This window comes from Oryzias latipes, chromosome 14 (genome assembly GCF_002234675.1).
Source record: "Oryzias latipes chromosome 14, ASM223467v1".
In the NCBI taxonomy this organism is placed as follows: domain Eukaryota; kingdom Metazoa; phylum Chordata; class Actinopteri; order Beloniformes; family Adrianichthyidae; genus Oryzias; species Oryzias latipes.
This window is the reverse complement of record NC_019872.2, coordinates 23,843,966-23,861,302: the sequence shown is the minus strand read 5'-3', so window position 1 is coordinate 23,861,302 and position 17,337 is coordinate 23,843,966. Positions and strand designations below refer to the sequence as shown.

At 43.5% G+C, this 17,337-nt stretch overlaps 3 protein-coding genes and 1 long non-coding RNA gene across 5 annotated transcripts; 3 read left to right on the top strand and 1 right to left on the bottom strand.

The window, feature by feature from the left end:
• The first annotated feature begins 917 nt into the window (after positions 1 to 917).
• Positions 918 to 4,277, top strand: LOC111948687 (GTPase IMAP family member 4-like). The gene is given in 3 exon segments (XM_023962797.1): positions 918 to 924; positions 3,023 to 3,768; positions 3,770 to 4,277. Coding segments are annotated over 3 exon segments (861 nt in total). The 3' UTR covers positions 3,878 to 4,277.
• LOC111948686 (GTPase IMAP family member 2-like) lies at positions 4,200 to 5,202 on the top strand (the record flags this gene model as incomplete). The annotated part of the gene is made up of 1 exon (XM_023962796.1): positions 4,200 to 5,202. A coding segment is annotated over one exon (654 nt), but the record flags the coding sequence as incomplete, so codon positions are not given.
• A 5,359-nt stretch (positions 5,203 to 10,561) lies between these two features.
• On the bottom strand, positions 10,562 to 15,156 carry mat2b (methionine adenosyltransferase 2B). 2 transcript variants are annotated; one of them, XM_011483849.3, is made up of 8 exons: positions 14,561 to 14,737; positions 14,006 to 14,200; positions 12,888 to 13,002; positions 12,545 to 12,697; positions 12,191 to 12,390; positions 11,720 to 11,833; positions 11,228 to 11,403; positions 10,562 to 11,166 (listed from the first exon to the last, which is right to left on the bottom strand). In XM_011483849.3, the coding sequence occupies exons 1-7, from the start codon at positions 14,621 to 14,623 to the stop codon at positions 11,230 to 11,232; spliced, it is 1,014 nt and encodes a 337-aa protein (XP_011482151.1). In that variant the 5' UTR covers positions 14,624 to 14,737; the 3' UTR covers positions 10,562 to 11,166; positions 11,228 to 11,229. The 2 variants fall into 2 exon arrangements, with proteins under 2 accessions (XP_011482151.1, XP_004076715.1); XM_004076667.4 differs by lacking the exon at positions 14,561 to 14,737 and adding an exon at positions 14,989 to 15,156 and having other exon boundaries at positions 10,699 to 11,166.
• On the top strand, positions 14,358 to 16,532 carry LOC110016414. The gene is made up of 3 exons (XR_002291717.2): positions 14,358 to 14,468; positions 15,998 to 16,156; positions 16,241 to 16,532. It is a non-coding gene; the product is annotated as an uncharacterized LOC110016414 (long non-coding RNA).
• The last annotated feature ends 805 nt before the right edge of the window (positions 16,533 to 17,337 follow it).

Genomic DNA, 17,337 nt, shown 5'->3' with positions numbered 1-17,337 from the left:
AAATCAAGTTCTACATGACTTTAGTTAATGATCACTGTATTTAATTAAGAAAATGTGACTTAACTGTGTCTTTGTTTTTTATCAATACATTTCATCATTTCTGTAAGGAGTTTGATAAATCTATCAGACTTTGTTACAATTACTACTTGAAATAAAAATAATCAAAAAAATCAAAGTGTTGTGCTTTTTGACCTCGATGGAATCAATGCCTAAGTTGATGAATTTCTCGGCTAGGATTTGAACCAGGGTCTTCTCACTGTGAGGTGAGAGTGCTGACCTGCTCCACATTCAGCCCGTTGCCCTTTCCCAACAACAAAATGTAGCATCCACAGACAGGATGTAACCCTTGTGCTATCCTATGGGGTCGAGATGACCCCTGATATTTTATTCCTACCCTGACTAAGGTGGAAAGATTTCATGTAATCCATGGACACCAGTGAAGATCACAAATCACTGAAGAAAAAAGGTTCAGCGCACTGTCTGGTGGGTCTAGATGACCCACTCCCAGTGTCAAAGGGCCTTGGATAGCACAAGGGTTAAGTGCCTGTGCAGACATTCAATAAGAACTTCATTGCACTGTCTGTTTGTTTTTTTCCTTCCAGAGAGGAAAAAATTTCTGAAAAGATAATTGAACGTTCTGACATCAGACATGGAGAAAATGGCAAAAGGGGGCTCAGAAGACCCCTGGTGTCCTGTGAGGTCAAGGCAGAGTGGGGGGAAAAGAAAGTTCTTGAGAATCAGGTTGTTCTCTATGGTTTGTTTATTTGTGTGTTTTTTAATTGGGTTTTTCCAGAATGGAACGTCCTCTGAAGTGTTTGGAATGGCTGTGATAATATCTGAGGAATCTGAAGCTGTCGTGAATGGGAAGGCTTCATAAAAGGCTCTGTCACTCTTCACAGAGAAGCTCAGCAGGAGACATGGCCCGTAAGTATTCACAGCCTTTCTCTGTAGTTTCAGGTTAGAATTGCAGATTTTTATTTTCTATTTGTTGCATTTTGCATCTCCCTGCTCTTTGCAACAGTTTTAAAACGACATTACAGGATCAGCTGCTCAACACTTTCATCTTATTTTTATGTGATCAGGACTTTCGGGTATAAGCGTGGGGCTTTATTTTAAAAACAATTTTGATCTAGCAGCCTTTCAATAGATATAATATGTTTTCTTATTATGATTTTCTTCTTTTTGTTCATTTTTTTTCTTATTGTTGTTCAGCCTGAAGGCTTCACATTATGTGTACTGCTATTTTACTGCACTGGAATTCGTTTATTTTAGGCTTGAATGTGTTTTCATCTTTAATGTTTTCTACCCTCCACAAACTGAAGCACAGATAGAGCATTTTAATTTTTCTGCATGTTTCAGAGATATGTTCAAGAAATTCCCCTCACACTGAAACTTGGCTTCATGACAGAAGAACACATTCCTCCCGGAAACACAATACACCCACATCAAGGGACGTTGTGAAAATGGAACATACCATTGTCATGTGTGTGGTGATATCCTCGATATTTGTGAGGATATTGGAAGTTGCTCGTACTTATGACGCACAGGTGATGCTGTTGCACAGCAAATTTACATCACACTCTAGTCCAGGGGTGTCAAAAACTCAATATTTAGTTAAATATTAACTGCAACTGATATGCAATGTTTAACCTTTTCATACAGTGTCTTCTTATGTCGTATTCTTTCCTTACAGCCACGTCACCTCCGCACACGAGACAAACAGGTCTGTTCTTTATATTTGTGAACAGATCATCTTCCTCCCATCTGTTTTCAAAGCTCCTGTTGTCCATTTTTCCTTTGGCCATTTTTGTGGAGGGTGATATTAATTTGTCAGATGTGACCGGAGCGTGGCTGTCGGTGACTGTCAACAGTAAAAGGAGCGCTTGCCGATTTTGACTGTGCGTCAACATACTAGCAAAGCATGGTGGGATTTGTAGTATTAGTGGTACAGTATATACCGCGGGCCAGCTCTAATGCACATTTGATATGATCTCCTGGGCCGATTATAATGGGCCTGAGTTTGACACTTGTGCTCTAGTTGTTATTAAGGTGCGAGTATTGTCTCCTTACTGAACGCATAAATGTCCATAAGCATTCTCAGCCAGACTCTGCCTTCAGTGGCCCCAAGGTAAATTGAGTTTGAGACCCCTGCTCTACAGACTCGCTCTCTTTGCTTTATCCTGTGGTTCATCTGCACGTCCCGTACAGGTTTGGCCCTTTTTTCGCCCACAGACAGCTCATACCCACCCTTAACCCTTGTGCCATCTTTGATGACTCCACCCTTACTTTGACGTGTTCTCCCTACCATGACAAAGGTGGATAAAGGTGGAAAGATTTCATGTAATCCATGGACACCACTGAAGATCAAGAATCACTGAAGAAAAAAGGTTCAGCACACTGTCTAGTGGGTCTAGATGACCCCACTCCCAATGTTAAAGTGCCTAGGATAGCACAAGGGTTAATGGCAGTTTTGACTAAGTCTTTACTGCTGACATCCAGAACATTTTTACACTGAAGACCTGGAAGGTCAAAGCACTCCAGCATTCAGACCATCCTGTGAGTGTTTGACAAACGTCTTATGGAACAAACAGCTGCTGGGGGTCTGAAAAGGTGACATTTCTGCATTTCAGCAGGTCCATGGTGAACCTGCTAAACATAAAAAGAAATCTCACTCTCACATGTGATGTTAACGTGATGTTAAAGCATTTCTGCCTGCAGAAAAACCACTGTTTACTGAATGCTGAGTCATCAGCTCTGCTCTCCACCACATCATTGCATTCATTCCTCATGCATGACATGATTCTCATACCTGCAAAGTCTAGAAAGACAGTTTCAGGTTTTAGTGGTCGGCAGCATCATGTCTAAGAGTTAAACTGTTCCGGTTTGACCAAAGTTAGTTTTCAAACAAGTTGGTGACCCTTCTGCTCCCATGATTTACCCAGCTGATTTGATACATTTAGAGTTTTGGAGCAGAGCTGTGCAGTCTGTGAACAACAATTACATCTGTGACATTCTCCAACAGAGGCGGAGGAGTCCCACCTCAGGATTGTGCTGGTTGGAAAAACTGGAGTAGGGAAGAGTGCAGCAGGAAACACTCTTTTAAAGAAGAAGCTCTTTTGGTCTAAGCTGTCCGCGTCCTCGCTGACCAGCGAGTGTCAGAAGGAAACCACAGAGTGCGGAGGCCAGACCCTGGCTGTGGTGGACACTCCGGGCCTGTTCGACACCAGCAGAACCGAGGAGTTCGTGGAGAGAGAGATCGCCAACTGCATGTGTCTTGCCTCCCCAGGTCCCCACGTCTTCCTGGTGGTGCTGCAGCCGGGCAGATTCACCAGAGAGGAACAAGAAACTGTGAAGATAATCCAGACCATGTTTGGAGAACAAGCAGCGCGCTTCACCATGGCTCTGTTCACACACGGAGATGACTTAGAGGACGAGGGAACCACAATTGAAGAGATCTTCAAAGCAAACCCATTGCTCAATCAGTTCATCAGTCAGTGTCATGGAGGCTATCATGTGTTCAACAACAAGAAAAAGGACGACCAACAAGTTGAAGAGCTGGTGAAGAAGATCAACACCATGGTTCAAAGAAACGAAGGAAAGTACTTCAGCAACGAAATGTTCCAAGATGTAGAGAAGTCCATCATGGAGGAAAAGGAGCGGCTTCTGAAGGAAAACCCAGGTATGAGCGACAAAGAAGCCAGAAAAATGGCAGAGAAGGGCAACTCCTTCACCAAGGCCATGCGGCAAGGCACTGCCATCGGAGCGGTTGGCTGGTTTCCTGGGGGGTCCGCTGGGGTCTGCAGTGGGAGCAGCTTTCGGGGCCGTGTTTGGGGCCATTTCTGTGGCAACGAAGAAAAAAGACTGCACTATTCAGTGACGATGGGCGCCACCTGTCTGTGTGAATCTGCTGGATGACCCTGCAATAACTCCTCACAGATCTTCACTGATCTTCTTCCTCATGAATGTGTGAGGAGACTTCAGGGGGGCGGGGCCTTTCTCTGTGGGTTTCACCAATGTTCTACTGATCAGGCTTTTCTTCGTCATTATTTCTTCGTGTCTGTCTCCATCTATTAGCTCTATTCTTTGCTTGCTTTTTCCAAATAAAGTCTTCCTCAAAGCCCGCGTTTCACTGTGACTTTATTTCTGCAAACACAGAAATCAAAAACTGTGCAGATTGATGGTCTCCAACGCTCCACTCACAACCTGTGTCATTTACAGGCTCAGACCTGAGGGTGGTGCTGGTGGGTCAAGAGAAGGTGGGGAAGAGCTCATCTGGAAACACCATCCTGGAGAAGAAGGAGTTTGAGTGTCAGCTCAGCTCTCTTACCTTGAGGCTCAGGAAGGCTGAAGGCGTGGTTTTTGGCCGCCGGGTCACTGTGGTGGACACGCCCGGGCTCTTCAGCACCCAGCTGTCTGCGAGGCAGGTGAAAGCAGCTCTTCGAAACGCTGTGCAGATGAGCAGTCCAGGTCCCCACGTCTTCCTGCTCACCCTGCAGCTGGGTAGGTTCACCATGCAGGAGCAGGCGAGCATGGAGGTGCTGAGGAAAATGCTGGGCGCCAAAGTCTGCGAGCGCACCATGGTGCTGTTCACCTACGGAGACCGGCTGGAAGACACCGACATAAGCCAGCTCATCAAAGAGGACACCAACCTGCAGGAAGTGCTGAGGAGCAGCAGCGGCCAGTTCCACGTGTTCAACAACAAGAAGATGGGAGACAGGAGGCAGGTCGGGGAGCTACTCCAAAAGATCGACCTTATCTCACAGGACGGAAGCTCCTCCTTCAAGATGGAGTCCAGGATAGCCGGCATGTCCAGGAGCTTCAGGATCATTAACCAACAATGCTTGAGGTGTTAAGAAACTTCTTCAGCATTATGAGGAGGGGGGGGATCCAAAGAAACCCACAGAGTACAAACACAAACTAACAGACTGGAAGAAAAGGGAAAACAATGAAAAATGAAAAAGGAGAAAAGATCAAAATGAACAGATAAATATATTATAGGACTGAGGTGAAAGTCTGTTCATCCAAAGAATCCAATACCTGATCATTCAGGTCCAGACTCCAACTCAAAGTGAAACTAACGTCTCTGAAAAACGTTCTGTGCATCTATCATGCAAGAACGTTTACTAAAAGATCCTCTCCAGAGGTTTTTTTCTGGCAAATGTGAGAAAAAAATCTGTGGATCCAGTTTTCAGAATTAAACAAGTTCATAGAGGCTTATTCAGAATTCCCAACCTGCTTCCTAACTACTACAAAATAATATAGTGCTGGTCTGTCTAGAGCTCTAAGGTTTAAGAGCTATTCGGACACCATGCTCACTGCTTTTACTTTCTCTTTTAAATGGCAAATACGACGTCTACAATTTCCCAAAATAAAAACCTACCTACCTGAAACAGAACATCAATGGGGGACCTTTCTGTGTGGAGTTTGCATGTTCTACCCGTGTCTGCGTGGGTTTTCTCCGGGGTCTCCGGCTTCCTCCCACTGTCCAAAGACATGCTTCATAAGTGAATTGGTTTCTCTAAATTGTCCATAGGTGTGAATATATGAGAGTGAATGGGTGTGTGATTGTGGCCCTGCGACATACTGGCGAACTGTCCATGGTGTCCCCTGCCTTCGCCCACAAGTGGTCGGGATAGGCTCCAGCAGCCCTGTGACCCCGAAAGGGATAAAATGGCAAAGATGAAATGAATGAATGAATGAATGAATGAATGAATGAATGAATGAATGAATGAAAATGAATGAAAACCATAATAAATACGAACCTTTCACAAAAGCTATTGATGAATCCACTGTTCTGAAGATGAAAACTTAGATGTCTTATACAAAGATAGATACATGCATTGTGGTTTACACTCACTGCCCACTTTGTTGGGCACACCTGCACCTATTCCCAGCCAATCACAGGGCAGCAACTCATTTAGGCATATAGACATGGTCAGAATAATCTGCTGTTGTTCAAACCACTGATCTACTGGGATTTTCACCCACAACCATCTCTAGGGTTCATAGAGAATGGTCAGAAAAAGAGAAAATGCCTTGTTGATGCCAGAGGAGAATGGCCAGACTGGTTCCAGCTGATCAGGAACTCAAAGAACCAGTGGTTACAACAGAGGGCTGCAGAAGAGCATCTTTGAATGCACAACACGTCCAACCTTTAGGCAGATGGACTACAGCAGGAAAAGACCACACCGGATACCACTGCTGTTGAGCTAAGAACAGGAAACTGAGGCTACAATTCACAGACTCACCAAAACTGGACAATAGAAGATGGAAAACAACGTTTTCTGGTCTGAGGAGTCTCCATTTCTGATGCCATATGCAGATGGTAGGGTCAGAATTTGGCTTCAACAACATGAGAGCATGGATCCATCCTGACTTGTATCAACGGTTCAGACTGGTGGTGGTGGTATAATGGTGTGGGGGGGAAATGATTTGGCACTCTTTGAACCCCTTAGTACACTTTCCAGTGCCACAGCCTGAGTTTTGTTGCTGACCATGTTCACTCCTTTCTGACCACAGTGTACCATCTTCTGATGGCTACTTCCAGCAGGATAAAGCTCCATCTCATAACTCTGGAATCATCTCAGACTGGTTTCTTCAACATGACAATGAGTTCACTGGACTCAAATGGTCTCCACAGTGACCAGATCTCAACCCAATAGATCACCTTTGGTATGTGGTGGAACAGGAGATTGGCATCATGGATGCTCAGCAACAAATCTGCAGCAACTGTGTGATGCTGTCATGTCAATATGGACCAAACTCACTGAGGAAAGTTGCCAGTATGTTGTTGAATCGATGCCACCAAGGATTAAGGGAGTTCTGAAGGTAAAAGGGGGTCCAACCTGGTACTAGCAAGGTGGACCTATTAGAGTGGTCAATCCAGTGAACATCAATGCACACTAGTGTTTTCATGACATTCTGGGAAATTTCTAGAGCATTGCTTTTTAGAATTGTAGATTTGGACACCCTGAGAAAAAAGGCAAATGCCGGATACAGTGCACTGAATAATGAAGGAATTCAGACACAACCATAGACTTCTGTTCCATGAGCTAAACCAGCCTCATGGTTGTATGATCAGACAAGCTTGTTGAACCCATCCCACTCCTCCTGACTTCACGGCTTTAGGTGGGCGGAGTTTTGTTTTGAAGCAGGACATTAAATCTGTGGGGTATTCAGGAAAGCAGGTTGTGCTAGTTACCACGGTAAATTTGAGGGTAAGGAAGCGGATAATTTCTGCTTACGGTGCCAAAAATGGAGGTATGTTTTAGGGTATATCAAGTTGCCATAGCAACTCATGCTCTGAACATAACTTGGTCTGGAGCAGGTTTAATTGAAGGTTAGTTTGTTTTCATAGAGGTGAAGGAGCATGACGTGTCCATTTGAAGATGATTTAGTGGATAAAGAAGATCAGATAATACTTTTTTCCACTATGATAGGGTGATAAGACCATGTATGGATGTTTAACCCTTGTGCTATCTTAGATGACACCACCCTTACTTTGACATGTTCTCCCTACCATGACAAAGGTGGAAAGATTTCATGTTATCCATGGACACCAGTAAACATCACAAATCACTGAAGAAAAAAGGCTTAGCGCACTGTCTAGTGGGTTTAGATGACCCAACTCCCAATGTCAAAGTGCCTAGGATAGCACAAGGGTTACAGATCAACTTTCTTACATTCATCTAACTTACAGCGGGGAAAATAAGTATTGAACACGTCAACATTTCTCTCAAAAAACACATTTCTAATCGAGCTATTGACACGAAATTTTCACCATATGTCGGCATCAACCCAAGTAATGCACACATAGAAAGAAATCCAAACATTTATGTCCATAAATGAAGTTATGTATAATAAAGTGAAATGGCACAGGGAATAAGTATTGAACACATGAAGAAAAGGAGGGGTAAAAAGGTCTGGCAAGCCAAGAAAGCAGCTGGAGTTTGTCAGTATTCGGAAGGTTAATCTGCCCCCTATTAGTGCAAAGTAATATCAGCTGGTATAGTCCTGATTGATGCCTTTTAAAAAGGTTTCTCACCATCAAGGTGTTAGACAAGAAGCATTGCATGATGGGTAAAAGCAAAGAGCTGTCCAAAGACCTACGCAACCTTATTGTTGCAAAACACACTGAAGGCATTGGTTACAGGGGCATTTCTAAACTTCTGAAAGTTCCAGTGAGTACCATTGGGGCCATCATCTGGAAGTGGAAAGAACACGGCATTACCATAAACCTGCCACGGCCAGGTGCTCATCGCAAGATTTCAGACAGAGGAGTCAGAACAATCATCAGAAGGTTCAACAGCCCAGGACCATTCGTGGAGAGCTTCAGAAAGACCTGGAATCAGCAGGTGCCGTTGTTTCAAAGAAAACAATAAGTAATGCACTCAACCACCATGGCCTCCATGCACGCACACCCTCAAGACTCCATTTTTGAAGAAGAAGCATGTTGAAGCTCGTTTAGAGTTTGCGACACAACATTTGGATAAACCCATGACATTCTGGGAGAAGATACTCTGGTCAGATGAGACCAAAATTGAACTCTTCGGATGTCATAAGACACAACATGTTTGGAGGAAAAATGGCACCGCATCACCCCCAAAATACCATACCAACAGTCAAGTTTGGAGGTGGGAGCATCATGGCGTGGGGCTGTTTTTCAGCATGTGGTACTGGTAGACTTCATATCATTGAAGGAATAATGACTGGAGAAAAGTATGGAGACATTCTTGATCAGAATCTGCTGTCATCTGCCAGGCTGCTGAAGATGAAAAGAGGGTGGATCTTTCAGCAAGACAACGATCCCAAGCACACAGCCAAGGTAAAACTCAACTGGTTGAAGAAAAAGAAAATAAAGCTGCTAGAATGGCCCAGTCAATCACCAGACTTGAATCCAATTGAAAATCTTTGGAAAGAACTGAAGATCCGCGTTCACAGAAAAGAACCTAGAAGATTTGAAGGCAGTTTGTGTGGATAAATGGGCCAAAATCACACCTTAGCAATGTATTCGACTGGTTTCTCCATACAGGAGGCGTCTTGAGGCTGTAATCACCAACAAAGGTTTTTGCACTAAGTATTAAATAAATTTCAGTTAGCGTGTTCAATACTTATTCCCTGTGCCATTTCACTTTATTACACATAACTTCATTTATGGACATAAATGTTTGGATTTCTTTCTATGTGTGCATTACTTGGGTTGATGCCGACATCTGGTGAAAATTTCATGTCAAAAGCTTGATTAGAAATATGTTTTTTGAGAGAAATGTTGACGTGTTCAATACTTGTTTTCCCCGCTGTAATTATTTGCTTTAGTTAAGATAAATCAAATATTTTTAGTTAAGTCAGCTTAAAAATAACACGTAATTATCAGAAATTTATTTTACTTTCATTCAAATTAATTCAATTTAGAAGGTGTAACTTTGGTGCTGCTGTTAGATCGGCAGTGCAAGGAATTGTGGGATACCATTCCCTTTGCCTGTCTAGACGGATTTGGGTTTAAGTGTGAGTTTTTGACCAAATATGTTTAGTTGTTTAGCTGTTTTACTGTGTTTGGCAGAGTTATTTTGTCCTATGCTTAAGTGTCTGCACCATGAGTGAGAGGGAGGGAGAGGATGATGAGTTTATATAGCATGCCTAATGTTCTTGACCTTCATAACAATGGTGGAGAAAGGATACATGATGGCATACAGTGTGTCAAATTTGCTTCTTTCCTTTTATTGTTACAAAAATGAGAATATCTTCTGGCTCAAACTTAGACACATGAGAGTTTAAGATGTACGATAAATTAAGATGGTAAAAGACTTAACCCTTGTGCTATCCTATGACCCCACCCTTACATTGACGTGTTCTCCCTACCATGACAAAGGTGGATAAAGGTGGAAAGATTTCATGTAATCCATGGACACCAGTGAGGTTCACAAATCATTGAAGAAAAAAGGTTCAGCTAGTGGGTCTAGATGACCCAACTCCCAATGTTAAAGTGCCTAGGATAGCGCAAGGGTCAAGTTTTACAAACGTAAAAAATTAGGTTGAATAAATTTAACTCAATTACTTGTTACCAATAGAAGTAATTCATTTAAGTTGGCAAAATTGGACAAGTTATATATATATGCGTCACAAGGAAAATTTAAAATAACATCAGAAACTCGTCCGTTTACTTTGTCCGTTCTTTTTCTCCATGGAGAAACTCTTTTTGTTGATGCAGCCCTATTACTTTTTTGATGGATGTATAATCTTCATACGCCGTCATTGAAATCTCAGACTGTCTCAAATGTATAGTGCTCTCTTTTTTTCTCCACGCGTTTCCATGGTGACTCCGGAAATCAGCGATCTATTCAGAATGTCTTTATGTACTTGCTGTGCACGTGTATTAACCCAGGGTTACCAAGTTGATAACTCATATCCGGTCTTTTGGAACCCACATACCCAGAGTAAGCAAGTTCAGGCGGATTTCAGCCAGAGTTCAGGCTTAAAGTCAGGGTAGATTAAACATGCCTTCTGGAAACCCCCCCTGGTCTGATCAGCTGTTTGATGGCTGAACACATTTACAGACACAAACTGGACTCAGTGCTTCAAAGCTTTATTGATTCAGCCATTATGATCCATTTGTGTTAAAGTGGTTGTTTTTCTTAAAGCCACACAGATCTGCACAAACAAAAAAGCTAAACACAAACAAAACAAACGTCTTTTTTTTTAAAGTGCTGCATTTGGGAGTTCCCACAAAGTTTCTACAGACACACAATTAACTTCAACCTCTTTGCCAAACTAAACTGCAACACAACAGCTGTGGCTCCCCCTAGTGGACATTTGTGAAATCTTAAAATCTTTTAACAAGTCAGCTGTGTTCTTTACGTTCATTCCAAAAAGTCCTCCTCCCCAGAGGAGGTGAAGGGATGAAGATGATCATCTGATTCAAACTTAAACTTAGACCTAAAAGAAGAACGAAACACAACATTAATTTAAACCACAAGTTCGTGGTCATTCTGTCTGCAGGGCTTCAGAGCTTCTGGACATTCATTCTAATTAAGAACTTTAATAGACCAGCAGCAGAAATTCTCCCAAATGAGTCTGAATATTCAGAATCTATGCAGACATAGAACTCTAGAACTCCAGTCCAATTTGGTTCCCTGATCTCAGGCACCTCTTCTCCTGATGGCCTTCAACCTGCAAGAGAAAAACATGTAAACACAAAGTTTGCATGTTCAGAGACAGAAAGGCGTCTCACCTTCAGTGGAAGACGGTTTGCCTCCAGCGTTTGTCAGCGGTGAACGGCCACAAGCAGTCGGCAATGGCGGTGGAGAACGGCCGCGGCTCCACGCTCAGGTTGAGCAGCTCCAGGCGGGAGCAGTTCAGCTGGCTGTTGATTGGACGAGGAGCAGCTGCCGCCGGCTGCTCTGTCAGCTGTGCAGAAAAAACCACACACATGAAGCTGCTGCCTTTAACGCATTAAGGAGGCAAAGGAGGAAATTATTTTCATGTTGGTCTGCTTGCAGAGTGAACTCAGATCTTCCTATAAAGAGAACGCTTCAGTTCCGAATCTCCTTCTCAGGCTGGTTTTGGTCAGAGGTGCTTCAGGACTCAATACTTCACAGTTCCAGCTCTGTTCAGATAAATGTTACTGACATCTCTGCACTTTTGGGCCAAAGGTCACAGAAAAAGCTGTGTCACATTTGATTAAGTATTAAGGCAGCACGCATGGGCCTGACTCAACACTCACAGGTATGAGGTGGTTAGACGGCAGGTTGAAAGCCTGCGCCATGGCAACGGCCATCTCATACTTGGTCATCTGCTCTTTCCCAGAGAAATGGAAGATTCCTCTAATGGATGGATCCTGCAGACAGACAGGCAGACGGTGAGATCGTCATGGACGGGCCAGGCAAAAGGTAAGAATGGAAAAAAAGGGTGAAATTGAGACAGGCAGAAGGTGAGACGAAAAGAGAGTGAGACAGACATGCAGAGTGTAAAACAAACAGGTGATTATACATTCAAAGAGTGAGACATGTACAGAGTGAGACAGATAGGGAGTGAGACAGGATGATAGTGAGGCATGCAGCGTATAGAACAGGTGGAATGTGAGACAGTCATGGATTTAGGGGGTCATGGAATGAGACAGGGAGTGAGATAGACGGAGGGTGAGACATAGAAAGAGTGACACATGTGGAGGATGAGACAGGGAAAGCTGCCTCACCTGTCTGCCTCTCTCGGCCAGCTTCCTGCAGACAGCGGCGACGTCACGAGCGTCGGTGGGGAACCTCTGCAGGCAGTGGTCCAGCGCGCTGCAGCCGTCCTCGTCCGCCTCCTCCACCTTCAGCCACAGCGCCGTCACTGCGCTCTCCACCACCGACTCCACCTCGCCGAACAAAACGGGAACACGCAGGATCACGGCGCCTTTCGCGACACAACAGGGAATCAGTTCCAGTTTCTCTCAATAAGAACAGCGGGTCAGAACCAGCGGACTGGGTCAGAACCAGCAGACTGGGTCAGAGGGTTTAGGAAGGACAGCTGACAATAGCAGGCAGACGGTAAAACGGCCCCCCAGTACCTGGGCAGTGCCTCAGCGACTCCCTCTCCCCCTCCAGCTTGCTGCGCCCGTACACGTTCACCGGATTTGGACAGTCGTCTTCGCCGTACGGAGGACTCCGGCCGTCAAACACGTAATCGGTGCTGATGTAGATGAACAGCGCTCCACAAACAGCTGCAGTCCCATGAATGCCGTTGTCATGGAAACAAGAAAACAAATATCAGCATTTATTCTGTTGCATAATGGAAACTAAAAGTTTTGTGAAAAGAATCCGATTTGGAAGACATTTAACTTCAAAAGGCAGAAAAAAATGAGAGTGTCCAATCAAAGGTCTGAACAAACAAAAAAAAAACCACAGACTGACCTGCCTCTTTAGCAACCGTGCCTGTGGCGTGCACGTTCAGGTGAACTGCAGCTTCAGTGTGTCGCTCCATGACGTCCGGACGGCGCTCTGCAGCACAGTGCACGATCACGTCAGGCTGACACACACAAGCAAACACACACACACACACATGAAAACACATCCGTTTGAGCCCATAACGTTCAACTAAATCTCTAACAAATCCCTCTGGTTTTCCATGCTACATGTTATGTAGATCTCAAAGAACTCTGTACTATGAAAGTACATATTCTGTTGTGCATTGTACTCCCACAGTACAAGCTTTGTGGTACTGATGCTTTAGTGGGTAAGAAGATCATTTAAACATTTAAAACAAAGAACCACAAAAAGAATCTTAAAATCAATCCTGATGATTAAAACTTTAGTTTTGTCCTGTAGGACGTTTTCTGCCAGCCAGAACTATATGTCTAAAATAAAATGTAAAAGAATGTTTACAGGTTCAAGGTCATCAGCAGCCTCAGCGATGTGAAACTAAGTGTCATCAGCAAAGCTGTGAAAGACTACAACTTGTCTTCTGATGACATCCCCCACATGTACAGATGAAAAAGTTTAGGACCTACAATCGACCCTTGGGGAACCCCACAGGTAGCTCACAAAACATCGGCTGCATTGATCTACAAACATTTTTACAGCTTGGGTTTAGCTGCACTTTGTGTTCGACCTGTTTTCCGAAAGATTTCTAAAATAAAATAGTTTTTGTTAAAAATATTCTATCATTTGTCACTTTTGTTAAAAAAAGTAACAGAAGGCAGAAAAAAAAAATCGATTAAAGTTAAAATAGAAAATCAAATTTAGTACGAATGAAATGTGAGATTTTATTGTTTTGGCCAAATTGTCCAGCTCTACTTTATACAACTATATTAAACGCACAAACTTTCACACTGCATTTTCCTACAGGCTCCTACAGTACACACTCTATAGTACTCTATACACCAATGGTAGATACTTTCTCGGACCAAATCCGCTCCCAGTATATGCTCAGTAGTATTCTCTTCTCCTACAGTAAACACTGGGTTTTTCTGGAGTTTACTGCAGTACTTTGCCTCCTGCTCAGTACTCCTGTGTAGTATTATGAGAGGTACCTTGTGCTCGTGCAGCAGACTTCTGACAGCGTCCTCGTCAGTCATGTCACAGCGCAGGAAGCGCGGCTGCGCCCTCCGGTATCCTGTTCCGATGACACTCCAGCCGTTGCTCTGAAACTCTTTGCAGACAGCTCGACCCAGAAGACCCGTTGCCCCGGTAACAAGAACCTTCAGACCCTGGACCAGGTCTTCCTCCTAGATAACCAGCAAGCAGAGACAAAGGAGTAACGTATAAAAAGATACAAGATTTCCACAAACATCTGATCTGCTGCTAGAGCAAGGAGACGGGGAAAGCCATGATGTCCACTGGTCCTGCACAGGCTCTATCCACAGAGTCAGAGCTGTGAGGATGTGACGTCACAACAACGAAACGTAAACAAACAGGTGGAGATGGAGGTGGGCCCTCTTCCCCGCAGATTTAAGAACAGACGGACAGAGAGTCTGATGGCCCACTACTGGACGGGTCAGTTTTCAGTTCTGTTTAAAATAACAGTTCGAACCAGACAGGGTCTAAGTTTGTTTTAAAGATTCACACGGAGGTGAACGGAGACAGACCTGAACGACCTGCACGCGCCCCGGGCTAAATACGATCCTCATTCCTGCGCCTGCGTAGCTCATTTTGGGGTTCTCAATGATCAGATGTGATCCTGCGTCGTCCGCGATTGTCTGGACTGTGATCTGCGTACTTTTTTAACCTACTGCTTCCGTTTCCGGTCAGATCAGCTGATCATCGTCAGGTAACTCTCGCTAAGATGCTAAAGGTTAGCACACAGCTAGCAACCTAAATGAAATGGTCCAGAACCAGTACAGAATAAATACAAACACATTCCAGGTCCTGTTCTGACACTTATTGTCCGCCCAAGCATGCGCAAAACTGAGCTGAACGCTGATTTCTTTAGTGGCAAAGGAAGTGAAGTGATCCCCAATCCTATTCCGAGGTTACACATTTCAGCATTACACCTCAAACAAAATCGGAATTTTACCTCCGGATTTGCTATTCCAAAGTCAGGCATTTTATCTGCAGAAGACTAGACACCAAAATATACTAAGTACACTCTAAAGTCTAATAAACATTACGCGAATTTCAGTAAATTCATAGTTGAATCAGACAGCTTCTTCTTCGTCTGCACTTGCAATTATTCAAGTCAATGAAAGTAGCAGTACCGCCACCAGCTGGACAACCATTCGAACTGCAGTCAGGCGGAGGAGAACTGTTGTCAATTTTCAAAATAAAATAATGTATACCAAGTGTGGTATACATTGGATGTACATATACATCCAAACATTTTCTTCAAACAATAAACAGTTTAGCAATATTTTTTAAGAAAATAAGCAACCCAACAAAATTCAATGAAGTGAAATAACAAAAAATAAACTTTAAGATGGTAATTAAGTAATAAATTCAAAAACGTATTGTCTAATAGTCTTTTTTATAACTTCTGATCATATATTCTTAATTTTTCTGTACAAGCCAAATATAGTTTAAAAAAAGTTTAAATGGTATACTTAAATTAATTAAAACTAATAAATATTAAAAAGACAACAGAAACTGGTTTTAGAAATGTGAGATAATGATTGTTTTGATTGTATTGTTTGAGTCGTTGGGAATTCTGTCCTGCTGCGTTCCTGGATAAAATGTGAAAATTGGAGAATTTCCTGTTTCCGTACAATATGGCAGTTGAATTTGAAGTTTTGCTGACCTATGACTTTGAATTTTTCTCAAAAATGCAATTTATTTGGTACCAGCTACAAATCTAAACTCCTCCTAGGGATTTGCTTGCAACATTGCTCGCAGTTTTAATTTGACTTAGTATTAATAATTTTAACATCAGTAATGATTTACTTTGTCAGCCTTTTAACATAAAAAAACAAAAAACAAAGAAACAGTCTTCTTACTGCTTAAATAATAATTCTTCAATAAAAATATTTTCCACAAGGAAAAAAAAGTAATATATATTTTTTAAATGTCTTAATAAATTGTTGCTTCTGCAGGTAATTATCAAAGAAAAATGTCAAGGTTATATCTGAAAACACAAGACTGTCACGGTGCCTCCGGCTGCTACCTCCCCCTCCCCATCACCTCATCACCTGGCAGACCTTCTTAAGGAGATCCATCCCAGCATACTTCGCCAGTCCGTTATACTCACTCCGGTGCCTATGCCTGGTCTCAAGCTAAGTACTCTCGCTCTAGTAAATTTAAGCTTTGTACTTACTGCTCCTGTCTCACATCTTCAGGTCATCTCCTCTCTGGTCACGCTGGTTCCTTGCTCTGTTCCTGTTACGCCGTCCTCGGCGTTTCCCCTCGCCCCAAGCTGGTCCCGCCGTCCTCGGCGCTCCACCTCGTCTCAGGCTGTTTACACCGTCCTCGGTGCTCCATCTCGCCGCCAGCAGTTCCATCATCCACGACGTCCGCTCCGTCTCAAGTTGGTTTCGCCGTCCTCGGCTCAGACTACGTTGGATTGCTCACGGACCCTGACTCTGGCCCTTCGATCCTGGACCGGCTCTAACATTAAACATCTTGATTCTACCTCGCCTCCTGAGTTTCTTCCGGGTTCCAGCATCTGGGTCTACCTAGTAGTCCGATCATGACACAAGACTATTGAATTGAATTTCTTTGATGTCAGAATAGCCTCCCAGAGCTGCTGTTTGAATGTAAACAACCTTCCACCCTCTCATATATATATATATTTCTCTCTCTCTCTCTCTCTCTAGAGAGGTCAGGGGAGGATGGGGGTCAACACCATCAATTTATCTCCTTTTCTGTCCATAGCAGCCAACGATGCAGAGGTTTTCCTTCCAGCATGGGATGGTGCATTGTCATGCATGAAGAGGATTTTGTTATGGAAAAACGGTTCTTATATTTGTACCATGGAAGAACGTGGTCAATCAGAAACTCCACCTACTTCTCAGAGGTCATTTTCACACCTTCAGGGACCCCCAATGGGGCCGACCAGCTCTCTTTCCATGATTCCAGCCCAAACCATGACTCCTCCACCTCTTTGCTGACGACTCAGCCTTGTTGGGACATGGTGGCCATCTACCATCCCCCACTACTCCATCCATCTGGACCATCCAGGGTTACACGGCATTCATCAGTGAACAAGACTGTTTGCAAAGGAGTCTTCATTATGTCTGGGCCCACTGCAGCCGTTTCTACTTGTGACTGTTCTTTAGTAGGGCCAAGTAGAAGGTTTATCTAGAACTGCAAGCCTCTGGAGGATCCTACACCTTGATATTCATGGAACTCCAGAGACCTCAGCAGCTTTAAATATGTGCTTGCAGCTTTGTAGTATGTGACACAATCTGGAACTATTCCATTTTTGAGAATCTAA